The 14,007-nt window shown below is 44.2% G+C and overlaps 1 protein-coding gene across 2 annotated transcripts in view; it reads left to right on the plus strand.

Moving 5' to 3' along the window:
* DHRS7B (dehydrogenase/reductase 7B) overlaps positions 1–14,007 on the plus strand; it is a 47,577-nt gene that overhangs the window by 14,540 nt on the left and 19,030 nt on the right. Inside the window, exons 1-2 of one of the 2 annotated variants that reach the window (XM_063430249.1) lie at positions 5,105–5,316; positions 8,732–8,904. In XM_063430249.1, coding sequence (XP_063286319.1) covers positions 5,252–5,316; positions 8,732–8,904 — 238 coding nt within the window. In that variant the 5' untranslated portion in view covers positions 5,105–5,251. Of the gene's footprint in view, positions 1–5,104; positions 5,317–8,731; positions 8,905–14,007 lie in introns of those variants that run through there. The other variant, XM_063430251.1, reaches the window with a different exon arrangement.

Below are 14,007 nucleotides of genomic sequence, written 5' to 3' on the forward strand. Positions count from 1 at the left end.
AGTTCCTGCTGAGGAACTTACTGCTTTTAGGAGATGGTAGTGGGGGTAGAGAGTGCCCCAGTATTACCCAGGTAAGAAGTCAAACAATTCAAAAATGGATTAATGCCTTAGGGTGGGGGGCACCAAGGCACTTATGACGCCATGACCACTCTATTGAACTGTAGTGGTTATGGTCAAATACAATAATGTTCTGCCAAAAATGTGTTGCTTGTATGCTAACAAATTTCACACTCATGTGTATGAGAGCTAAATATGCTCTGTCATGGACAGCATTGGTGATTTCGACCCCCTGCATGAGGGTCTACACGCAGTCCTTGATCACAGTCCATATGTATGGCAAACAGAAGGTTTCAATTGTTTTATACTCTACTTTTGGATACTTACAGACTCCAGGACCGTTCATAACTTCACTGTTGTACTCTTGTGCATGCACAAGAGTATAGCACTGATATGACTCCTTGCCAGAAGCTGAAGAAGAACAATTGAAACATTCTATGTTTCTATCAGAGTATAGGATATTTGATACCCTACTAACCTCAACATCTGAGGAAAGGGATTTATGAGTAATTATTTCAGATGACTTAAAGGTAGATACCCTCAAACCCTAAAAATAGACGGCATAAAATACTAAAAAACAGGTGGCCCCAAAAGGTGTGAACAGATAGAATAATATGAAGTCCAAATATCTCAATCCCAGCTGTTTCTGGGTTCTTGGGGAATGTTTGTTCTTGGTTAAGGTACTTGTAAATATATGTAGGGAGACACATAATGACAAATAATAGTGCAGACTGTTTTGGCAGAAAAATAGGACTCACAACAGTAGTATATGAGCTAGCACTCACATGTTATGGAGCTTAAACTAGCTCTAAGTAAAATTGCTTGCAATGGTACAATCCCCACTGATGGATATAACTTTTGAGGCGAGTATCTCGATGTGCAGGTAGGTATATGAAAGAAGAATATCTCTGCATGGGTGGTGTAATCCCCACCAGGGATATGATGGTAAATAGTTGTCCAGATCTGAATTTAGGCGTGCCAGGAACAAATAATATTGTAAAATTGCATACAACGTGTAACAAATAGTCTTCTATCACAAGGATAAGCAACCTTTTAGTAGTACAATGCCAAAACAAGATCTTGAAGTCCCTTGGCTTGCTGGTCCTATTTTGTTAAAAATTGAGGTGTGTATGGTGCCATATTGCACTTTTGTTATTTATGGGTGTTGCAGTTACTTTGTAACATTGTATTTGTGTGTATTTGGGCTGTTATAATGTATGTGTTCATGAGTAATTTGTGGTATTGCGGATTATACCTATGAATATTGGCTGTGTATGGGGCGGCTTGTGAAATTGTGTGTGCGTGTGTATAATGTCACATAGTGTGTTTGGTGGTTTATGAATGTGTAGGGCTGTGTGTGGTATTGCATGTGAGAGGCTGGTTGTGTACTTGTATGTGGATTGTCAGTGATGTGTTTGTGGGGACTGTGTGTGTGTTTATGTGTGGGCTTATTTTATTATGTGTACAAGAGATATGCTTACTCTGCAGCTCTGTGAATATCTAGCAGTGTAGGTGGCTTCCCTGGGGTCCAGTGGGGACCGAGTTGGCCAGGTACAGGTCAAGTGCAGGAGCTGCGATAGCTGCAGTGGGCTGCTTTACTCCAGTGCAGATTCCCATTCTCAAGTGCTGGGAGGAAGTGATCTGCGATAATTACTCAAAGTGCTGTAATACGTAAATTGAGCATTGTCCCTCACCACCTGCTATCACTGCTCAGATTGCATTAGCAGATATCTGAAGTCCCACTGGAACTCCTGCTTGGCCACATCCTGTTTGTCTCTAGCAGGCTTGAGTGCTGTGCAAAATAACCTCAAGTGCCATGCATGGCACACTTGCCATAGGTTGCTGACCCCTGATCTATCACAACAAAATTAATTAAAACCAAATATACTTTAATGTGTAAAAGAAGTAAAACATAAATGTTACAATCTTACACAACGCGTTTCACCAATAAAGACTTTTTCATGTGTAAACATATTGATCTGGCACAGTGGGGTATATATAGGGGTAGTGGCAATTAAAAATAGCTATTTTTAATTGCATTTTGTGTCTCCCTACATATATTTACAAGCACCTTAAAGGGACACTATAGTCACCCAGACCATTTCAGCTCAATGAAGTGGTCTGGGTGCCAGGTCCTCCAGGTTTTAACCCTTCAGATGTAAACTGCTTTGTTACATTGCAGGGTTAATCTAGCCTCTAGTGGCTGTCTTCCTGACAACCGCTAGAGGCGCTTCTGCGACGCTGGATGCGAAAATCGCATTCAGCATGCAGGACGTCCATAGGAAAGCATTGAGAAATGCTTTCCTATGGACTGTTTGAATGTGCTTGCGGCTCTTGCCGCGCATGCGCATTCTGCTCCACTCGGAAGCTGACGTTGGCGGGGGAGGAGAGGTCACCAGCGCTGAGGGAGCCCGGCGCTGGATAAAGGTAAGTGGCTGAAGGGGTTTAAACCCCTTCAGCCCAGCGGGAGGGGGACCCTGAGGGTGGGAGGGACCTAAGGGTTATATAGTGTCAGGAAAACGAGTTTGTTTTCCGGACACTATAGTGATCCTTTAACCACGAACCAACATTCACCAAGAATCCAGAAACAGCTGGGATTGCGATATTTGGACTGTGAATATTTGGACTTTTTATATTATTCTATCTGTTCACACCTTTTGGCGCAACCTGTTTTTTTCTTTTTATTTATTTTTTATTTTATAACTTTTAGTATACTTAATTTTGTTATCTACTTATCGCTATCCATTTGTAACCACCTCTTTTCTTTCAGCAATTTTTTTTTCTCTTTTACTGTTAAAGTAACAGGAAACTTGGGCATGTTGTAATATAAGACATAACACCTGTATGTATAGTAATGAAATGCCTAGTGAATATTATTTGTGACAGACTGATCACTTTGTAACGTGTTGTTAATAAGTACGTTATTGATCGACATTAATCGGCAAAACTAACTTACAAATCGCCCCAAATCATCCATACACACAGGTGCCCTACCTGTCAGCAACAAGGGCGAGACCCGGTCACACCACATGCCGTTTTTCCAGGCGGCCAAGACGCCAAAAAAGAGACGGAAAACCGGGGCCTACCCCACCACCCAAAGCCTGGACCTGGCGGCTCTATTTGGCGCCTTCACACCGCCGGGTGGGTCCGGAGAGCGGCCGACACGGCAGAACGCAAGTGCCGCCGAGATGGGACGCAGATCCCACAAATCACCTGCACATACACCCACAGGGGCGCAGCACATCGACCAAATGCTCCAGAGGCAGCCTCCGCCTAAAATGGCGCCGAATGAGAACAGTAAGGCCGCAGAACCTCCAGAGTGCCCCTCACAGCCTGTCAAACCTCACGCTGGGCATATCACACAGGCTGCAGGAGATGGATCAGCCCCAGTCACCCAGCAGGACTTCCAAAACCTGGTGGGGGAAATCAAAAACTTGCTGGCAGCTAACGTGACAGCTATGAAGGCAGATATACAGCAGGTTAGTGGTCGAGTGACAACAGCAGAGGGAGACATCACTGACTTACAACACGGTATGAAAACCGTACACGAAGCCATCCAACATCTAGAAACCTTGCAACACTCGCTCTCCATACACCTAGCCACACTGGACGACAGGTCAAGGAGAAACCATCTAAAAATAAGGGGCATACCGGACACGGTGACCCCTGAAGAACTCCCTCACTATGTGAGACGCCTGGTGGCCACCATTCTGCCGGCCGCACAGGCCAAAAAAGTCACCCTAGATGGGACTTACCACCTGCCTAAATCCAACAGAGCTCCAGCGACGGCAGTACAGGACGCCATAGTGCGATGCTCGCACTACCACGACAAACTCTCCATCTGGTCAGCACTGCAAGGCAAGGCCGCTCATCTTTGAAGGCGCCAGCCTCGCCTTCTATCAGGACCTCACGAGGTCCACCTTACAATGGCGGAGATCCCTGCAGCACCTCACAAGCCAGCTTCGATCAGTTGGCATCAAATACAGGTGGATGTCCCCCAGGCTACTAGTGGTGAACCACAAAGGGACAATACATAAACTCTCATCGATGTCAGAGGCCCCGACCCTCCTCACGGCGCTGGGCCTACCTCCCCTAGAAACACATGAAGACAGACGGGCGACCACCCAGAGGTGGAACCCCTCCCGATCTGCCCCATTTGTTCCTGCCGCCACACCGGCCACTGACCCGGGAACCTGAAACCCTAAGAGTCTGCAGTCCAGGCCGCTAAGAGTTACACCAGAACTGTTTATAAACTGTTCATAAGTTGTTACCAACAGAATGTTAACGCACCACACACACGACATATGCCCACGGAGAACCTACCACCCCTTCACTCACAACACCTAGGACCCGGGCGCCACAGGGCAGGCGTATGGCTACACACCGGCCAGCCCTCCACCCCCCGTGACCCCCACGGTAAGGGGTACCACCTATGGCGGGCTAGATAACCCTCCTACATTTGACAATAAGACGGCACCACTCTGAACAGCCCGACCTGACACATCCTTAATACCAAACTAAATTAAAGACCAAATATGCACAAACTTCACGCACACTAGCACCTCTACAACCCATCTCTGAGACACTAACTCACACACGCTTAAACAATTAAAACGTGCAAGACAATCATTGCTATATATGTTTCAACCATGCAAATGTTTTATGTTGATTAAACGTCGCTGCAGCTGTTGGGGCGCAGCAGTGTATTATGCTGGATGTTACCACAATATGCACGACAAAAATAAAGAATTTAAAAAAAATAAAATAAATAAGTACGTTATTGAATTATATAGATACAATTTTGATTATTTTTTTAACGTCTGCAATATTGTATGTTGTGCATGATTTTGATTTTACTCTTCCTGAAAGGAATTCTTATAGCTTGTTTGTCAAGACTGTAAAAAGCAGCAAGTATTCTAGTATGACTGAATTATCCATTTTAACACCCCTGTGTTGTAAAGGTCAGTGAGATCAGAGATGTATTTCTCTGTGTTATGTAGTTGGAGGAGCGTGTGCGACATCAAGCCTGTTTTTGGCATGCAGCCATTTTCTAGTTTAAATTTGTCTGCCCTTGTTCGAAGATCACAGGGAGACTTGAACACAGTCCGATTTTATAGTCCACAAAGCAAAAGTGTGAGACAGATAATCATTATATCACAAAGTAGATCTGCTACAACTTCAATCTTGCTTCTGTATGCAGCATACTGTATCTTCAGAGTGTGCTGTCACTGAAAACTTGAACCCATTTGGCAGGTGTGAGTAAGTATGAGAGGTTATATATATAGTTTTTTTTATTTTTTGATGATCATTTTTCTTTTTTACTTTGGCTAATAAACTTTCTGAGCTTAGTTGAAATGAATATAAATATGGGTGTGTATTTGCAGTGCTGACTTCTATTTAAAAAACGCTTTTTACATATAATGCTTGCATTAGTTTTGTAACCATGTGTTCTTTTTTTTACCCTATTTATGTATACCATTGTTTGCAAAATTTGTGCTGCATATTGTTTTTATTATTATTTTTATTTATTACTTTTTATTGCATACCTGAGTAGATAATAAAGAACAAACACATAGACATAAAGAAATATAAATACAATTTAATATGAAAAACTGCATGAATGTATAAAAAAAGTGCACGAGACTGCATGTAGACTGTCTGTGTGATCTTCACAAGACTTAAAAAATGTACTTGCCATGGTACATAGACAGAAAAAAAACATGTATGCGGTATACTAGCGCAATCTGGAGATGATTACATTTTCTTTAAAAGCAGCATAAAGTTTGGTTCCTTACCCACCTGTCTATTCCATGGATATGTGCTTTGCGGGAAAGAGCAGGGGGACCTGTCCACATGCAATTCATGGGCTGTCCTTGCTATTATTATTCCTCTGACGCTGATGTGTCTAGAGGCAGCAACATACAACATATTTTACAGAGAAAGGGGGAGTGCCCCACTGAAAAAGATAAGTTCTAGAATAAGGAAAATAGTTACCAACATTTTAAATGTTAAGACACTAAGACACTGGGAAATTGCTAGCAATTAAAATTGTAATGGACCTTTAAACGATCACTATAGTGTCAGGAAAACAAACTTGTTTTCCTGACACTATAGCATCCTTAGGACCCCACCCTCGGGGTCCCCCCTCCCTTGGTGCTGAAGGGGTTAAAACCCCTTCAGCTACTTACCTTAATCCAGCGCCGACATCAGCTCCTGAGTGGAGCGGAATTTCTCAATGCTTTCCTATGGATGTTCTGCACGCTGAATGCAAATTTGTCAGGAAGACAGCCACTAGAGGTTGGATAAGATCTGAAGGGTTAAAACCTGGGGGGCCTGGCATCCAGACCACTTCCTTTAGCTGAAGTGGTCTGGGTGACTATAGTGTCCCTTTAAAGAATAGTCCATATATTTTTTCCAGCTTGCTCACAGTGCAGAAGAAGAAAGAAAGTGGCCAGGTTTAATTGGAAGTAAAAGGGCACTCCAAGTAAAATAACCACTACACCTTGTAGTGTTTGTTTCCCTGGCATTAAGGAATCTTCTCCTCCTTGGCCACATTGATAACGTGCTTGTGCAGTGTCAATGTTCATTTCATCCAACTTGAATTGGTAGGATCATAGTGGGTTAGCTAATTGGCATTTAATAGAAAGGGAAAAATGCCTAAAACTGACTGAGAAAAAAAAAATCACCCAACGTAGCTAGTTGTAATCTAGGGTTTGACAAATTTGGTTGGCATATAGGAGCCAGCTAAACAAGTTAGGAGCTAGGTTTTTTTAAAACTAACAAAGTTTAATTTTCAACAAGAAAAATGCAATTCTTAAAGGGACACTAAAGTTACCATAACTACAGCATGATGTAGTGGTTCTGGTGTCTATAGCCTGTCCCTGCAGACTTTTCAGTGTAAACACTACCTTTTCAGTTAAAAATCATTGTTTTCATTGCTGCTTAGTAACACCTCTGGTGACAGTCGCTCAGATGTACACTAAAGAGTCCTGGGTCACTGCTGCACTGTGCAGCACCCACGTTCAGTGTCTCCAAGCTCTGCATGAATTTTCCTTGTAGAGATTAATTAATTCAATGCAACTCTATGAGAAGATGTGGATTGGCACATTTGCTGCGCATGTGCCTGATTTGCTGGGCATGCATAATATCCTCCCAATGCTTCACTATGGGAAAGCATGGCTTAGCTGAGATCATAAAGATTGACAATCTCCGCAATGGAGGCAGCACGGCATGGGAAAAAAGGTGAGTAAAAACACCTTCCTCATGTGATCGGAGGGGGCAGGTACCTAAACAAACACTCTGACAGGCTCACACACACTCTGACAGGCACACACACATACACACACTCTGACAGGTTCACATACACACTCTGACAGGCACACACACTCTCAAACTGACATTTTTGTTTTAATTTAAATACACTCATCCTCCCTACCTTTCAGAGAGCTGAGTGGATCTTTCCCTGTGGTCCAGTGGGGCTGCTGTCTAATCTTCCTGCAGTTTCTCTCTGTGCGCTCTCTGTAGTGATGCCGGGGCCGGAGTGGCATCATATTCCGACACCTTGCATCACTAAACTGCGCGAGGGAGCAGAGAGGAACGGCCGGAAGATTACTGCTCCCTCACGCGCCACCCCATTACTGCCTCGGTCGGCCGCCTCCATGCTCCCCAGGCAGACGGCTCCAATATTCCCTGCAGCCGCCACCTTCAAAGCTCCATTGGCGGCAACCTTAGCTAAAGAGCTGCCAAATCCCAGGCGCCAGGGTGACATTTCTAGTTGCCGTGGCGACCTGACGCCTGGGATTTGTCAAGCTCTGTTGTAATCAACTCTATTGTACCAAACGTCTGGAGTGCTTCTTAAATGCAATATGCACCAAATGTCTGATGCAAATAAAACATATGTATGTAGAAATTGAGAGAAAGTAAACCTTGTATATTTTGCCAAATTGTGCTTATTCGTTGCCAGTTTGATTGTCATGTGAATAATTCTATGTCTAATTCATCTATAATCCATCAACACCTGTGAAAGGTCTCATTATACACACATATGATATATATTAATATAGAGGGAAAAGACTGTAGTCCATCTGGTTCACCCTATCACATCTCTGTATTAATTCTGATTATATTAATCATTTTATTGTTAAAAAAAAACATCAAATAAATTAACTATATAAAATTAAAAATCTACCCTGGAATGTCCTGTTCATGGCTAGGTGTGACACTACATCGTTTCACACAATTTGCTTAAAATTCAGAGGCTAAGGAGAGGTATAAAGATTAGCTTTGTCTCTAACAAGAATGTGTCTTTCCTACACTAATAACCAAGGATGTAGAAAAAGGGCGAGGGATCAGTAGTGGAAAGCAGACACTGAGGAGGGTGTAAGGTGGGGACACAAAACAGGGAGAGATGGAGAGACACTAAAGTGAGAGGTGAATTGGTGCTTTCAAATACATAGGAACACATGGAAATATAGGAACCTATGCATGTGTTAATATGTAAATTATATTAACATGCTCATCTTCTTCATGCATAAAAGGCCTGGATGAATAACCTGCTATGCTTTATCAGTGTGACATGTATATGTGTGGACATTATATATATATATATATATATATATATATATATATATTTATATATGAGCTTTTAAGCCAGTATAATCCTTTTTGCTTTTAGACGTGGATTACCATTGAAAATGAGCTTCCTGACATCGTGGGCGATCATTCCTCTTTTATTAGGCAGCGTGGGGGTCTACAGTCTGTACAGGCTGCTTCGGAGGCTTCGCAGCAGAGCTTACATCCAAGATGCTGTTGTTGTAATAACAGGGGCTACATCTGGTCTTGGCAAAGGTAAACATAACAAGATTGAATCAGTTAATATTTTGTTGAACTTTCATCATCACGTAGTATTTTTCACAGTCAACTATTATATATATTAAGAAATTATTTAAAAAGATTAAATGCACATTGTATATATTGTGAAATTTTCCCTGCATAATTACATCTTAGCTTTACATACAGAGTTGTGCTCAAAAGTTTGCATACCCTGGCAGAAATTGTGACATTTTGGCATTCATTTTGAAAATACTGACTGATTATGCAAAAAAAGTGTATTTTATTGAAGGATAGTGATCTTATGAAGCCATTTATTATCACATATTTGTTTGGCTCCTTTTAAAATCGTAATGACAAGGGGCGTGTGTAGCGGAGAGGTGATTTCCCACAGCTTAACTCCACCAATATATCAAGAGGATGCAGGAACAAGTAATAAATCCCAGAGAATATCCAGCACAGTCAGCAATAAAATCCAATAGTATCCCATCACCTTTCCCAATCACTGGACGACACACAGTATCAGGAGTAGAACTGAAGTTTAATGGCAACATTCCTGCTTTTATGAGATTCTCCCATGCAAGGGAAGGATTCACATTAATTATACATTACACCAATCATATAGACGTTACCTCCCACACATCTCCTCCCCTTAGCTTCACAGTTAATACAATTATAATGCACATACTTTTCCCCACTTTTTAGATGTACCCCAAATATGTGTGATATACCTTTAAATATGGTAGCCCTGATCTGGGTGGGAAACATATCCAAAAATCACCCAGATCAGACCAGGGGGTCGGGAGTTATAGGAAGGTAAAGTTTTGACCAACCGCAGGGGTAAAGAAGCCGAAAATAGTTCCATGAGATCTGGCCCTGCGGTCGGTCGGTCTCAATTCGTACCCCAAAGTCCCGTAAGGCTATACCACACATAATGGAGTCGGTAACCGGATGAATCCCCTAGTTCGTGGTATTAATCGTGCCGAATGACGGGCGGTTCTTGGGTTTCTTTCGTTGTTTTCTGCCGCCCTGGAGGTCTTAGCGGTGTTCGGCTAGTCGAGTGTCCGTTTTGAGTTCCAGACACTTGACGACCAAACACCGCTATTTGTGGGTTTAAGATTGCCGCCGCCGCCACGTGTTCAGCTGCCGAAATGGCGGCCACCCAGGGAATGTAGCAGCGTGTTCGTGTGTAACAAGGGAATAGGAGAAGCGATCAGGGAGGTAAATTACATGAATACGGTACATCAGGGTGGTCCGGTTGTTCAGTACTTTGTTCGTATACCAAACAAAGTATGGCCATAGATGGTGCAATGTAAATCTGTGTACTCCAGGCATATGAAAAACTTCTGCAGTGCCAACAATAAAACAAGAGATGGGACAGACAAAAAGGCATTCTGCTACAGCGTGGTCTGCAGCCGGAGCAAGATGGACGTGTCCAAGTGAAGCTCCGCTAGGACCACGGGGCCAATAGCTAACTACAGCGATTAAACACTGACCTCAACAAGAAAATTCACAGGACATAGATAAGCATGCCCCGAAGAAACAGCCTAAGAAGCCGGCAGAACAGGGCACCACGGTGTCCGACTTGTTCGCGGCATCTCGCGCCATGCGATTGAGCAACCAAGATGGCGGACGGGAGAGCCCGATGGCGCCGCGCTCACCTCCCAGCCCGGGCATGACGGCAAAGTTGGAGGTTTCGGAGGCTAACACAGCACAGATCTTGGCAAATTTGGCGGAGGTACGTTGTTACCTGGCTACCGAGATCACGAGAAACACCAATGAAGTTAAGGCAGAAATCCAGGCCTTGGGCGCGAGGACGGAGGTGCTTGAACAGCGGGTGGAGTCCACGGTTGTGGCTCACAATACTGCCACAGCACATATTAACAGGCTATCCTCCAGACTGACGATAGTGAAGTCCGCCCTGGATGACATGGGCAATAGATGGGCCTGCCCGGGAGGGAGAGGGGTCGCTGACGGAGGTGGTGACTGCAATCCTAAAGCCACTGCTCCCTGGGGTGCCGGAACACCAGTGGCACATTGAGAGAACTCATAGAGCACTCCAGCAGAAATGGGCAGAGGATAAGCGCCCTAGAGACATTATTATTATTATTAAGTTCCTATTCTTCCAGATGAAGGAACCCCTCATGAAGCGCAGCCGAGAGGGCCCAATTAAATATGGTGACATGGAACTTACATTATTCCAGGATTTAACACCTGCGACCCTTCAGAAGCGGAGATTGTGGCGTTCGGTGACAGAACTCCTGCAGAAGCACAGGGCGAGGTACGTGTGGGGCTTTCCCCTTTGGCTACTAGCGTTTCAGGATGGGTGCACTAAAACCCTGCACACAGACGGCGACCCTGCAGAGTTCCTGCAGGACGAGGGGATCCAAGATCCAATCGAGATGGCAGCGCTTCCCCGACGGTAGAGGAGCTCCGTCCCCTCCCTCGCGAGTGGTGTACGGCTGGAGAATGAGGCCCATGGAGATCGGCTGGCTCGTGTTGGCCTGCAGCTGGCGGTGGGGCGACACCGATTTGAGCGGCTACAGGGGCGGGTATGTAAGCAGATATTGGGAGGGCTGATTTGGGGGCCCAGTTCCACCCGGGGGGAGCCCTACAGGGCAAGTTGATCGGGTACGGCTGAGGGTGACTGTAAGGGATGACCTCCGGTAATAACGGGAGGTGGGATACAGGGGAACTGCACCCCATTTTGGGCGGGCTAGGGTTGTGATGTGCTGTTGTTTAGTTGTGGTTGCAAGGTTTGAGGGAAGAGGGAGAGGTTGGGGTCCATGGGTACTGCAACATCCCTCTTTTGTTATATATGCCTTTGGCCCCTCCCAACTCCCCTATTTAGGGGATGGGGGGGAGTGACATGGGGGACCTGTTCCCGGTGACAACCCCTGCCGGGAAGGGGGAGGGGGGAGATGGATGGCTGGGCCGGCGGGTCCAAGCCTTCGGGGTTAGCTTCTCTTCCAGTTTCAGGGGGGGGAGGGAGGCGGGATCCGGGTTCTTCGGGGGGCGGGGGGGGTGATGGGTCCTTCGGGGGGCTGAGAATTTGAGATAGGCGGACCCTCTGGGGGCACCGGGAAGATTATGTAGTTTAGGGGCTGTCTAGTGCAACCCCCCCTTCTGGGTGTATTCGCCCACTTGAATAACTAATTGTATACATGCATGTTGAATTACAACTGGACTGCACCGTGATATATGACTAGGTTTAGCAGCTATATTATTAGCCCAACACTGGGGTCTAGTACTCTGGATTGCCCCAGCACACTGCTGGATGGCAGACCCTGCTCATGGACGTTACCTGGGACTATTATTCTTGCTTGCTACAGGCACAAAATTGCTGTTTGCACAGTTTATTTTTGAGAGAAAAAAAAAAAGGATTTACAAACATAAATAAATACATTTAAAAAAAACAAACAATCTGTAGCATACGGCAAATAGCTGTAGGTAACTGGTGATTGTATTGCATATCTCTCCACACTCTGCAGAGATGTTCCCCCTGCCTTCCTTGCTGGATATAGACGCATAGGTTACAGTGTTTCTTTACATAGTTTCAGTTGGCACTCAAGTAGTACCCTTATTGGCTGGTCCATGTCCCCATCACCCCAGGGCTCTTTTGAAGTACTGGGGGAGATGGGACATTCACCCCAATCATGCCTGGCTATAGGTAATACCAGGTGATTTCTTTACAAAGTTTATTGCTTCTTACTTCTTTTCTATACTAGTTTCCTTCTACTTTATCCCCTTTTTATCCTTACCCATTCCTTTATCTCCTCTGGGGGGAGGTCGGGGGGAGCCCTGGGCGTCTGGACTAGGAGCAGAAACGACAGAATGTTTAAATAAAGAGACACCCCACAGGTTATGACATGCCTGTGAAACTAGTATATCTTAATGTTAAGGGCCTTAATGCCCCTAAGAAATGAAGGCTTATGTGTAGGGAACTTAAGCGTATGAACCCTGACGTAGCCTTCCTGCAGGAGACGCACTTGCCAAAATCGGCAAAGTTCGCCCTTAGGGACCACACCTATAGCACCACATATGAATCGAGAGCCCTTAACAAGAGGAATGGAGTTGCCATCCTCATACATCGTAGATGTCCAATTAGGGTCAGCAAGGTTAGCATGGATCCAGGGTTGCGCTTTGAACCTTACACTATTTGAACCTTACATTTACACGTTACCCACATTCTCAATCTATACTCACCAAACGACCCATCCAGAGAATTTTGGGCGGAACTCACTCACACTGTCAATACGCTTCCTCACGGAATGGTGATAGTGGGGGGGGGGTGATTTCAACGTGGCTCCGTACCCGGCAGTAAATAGGGGGCCCTGCAGAGGAGCCCCACGGTCCCACAGGAGAGGCGGACAAGATAAGCTATTACATACATTCATACAACAGTCAGGCCTTATAGATATCTGGAGAGCCCAACATCCGAACGATAATGACTATACATTTTGAAGAGCAAAAAAGAAATGAGAGAAAAGGAAGCTAGAGGAACACTCTATAAGGGGTTAACCCATGGGCAAAAAGCATTAAACAAACAAGAAATGAGTGTCCTATACATAAAATATAACTTTTATTAGTTCTGTTAAAATTGGTGCGTTAAACAGGGATAAAATATCCAATTGTCAAATATATGTAAACCAATATTTCAATATGGTAATATACCAATGTGCCAATGTCAACTATTTAGTAAAGGTAAAAATAGATCCCATTATAGGATATTCTTAAACCTTATCAAATAACTCGAAAAAACACATATGCATCTGAATTGCCTCTAGGGTCAGGTATAGAGTGTAAAAATCTGAACTTTCTGATGCAATATTAAGACACATAAGAAATAGGAAATTCTGAAAGATTAAATAACCATAAGTTAAATCTCAAAAGGTTAAATATTAATAAAATTGGGAGATTCTGTTCAAAAGTTTTCAGAAACCTATTCCCAGATGTATGTGCAAAACTTAGTTTTGCAATCCACAGTGGTCGAGACAAATATCTATTGCTAAATAGTTTGTGCAAAAATAGTCTCAATGTTGCATTGTTACCTGTCGGTAAACCAATGCAATGTAGCTAAAATGTAGCCTCTAAATGGAAATAGACATCCCTTCTTAATAG

This window comes from Pelobates fuscus, chromosome 8 (assembly GCF_036172605.1).
Source record: "Pelobates fuscus isolate aPelFus1 chromosome 8, aPelFus1.pri, whole genome shotgun sequence".
Taxonomy (NCBI): domain Eukaryota; kingdom Metazoa; phylum Chordata; class Amphibia; order Anura; family Pelobatidae; genus Pelobates; species Pelobates fuscus.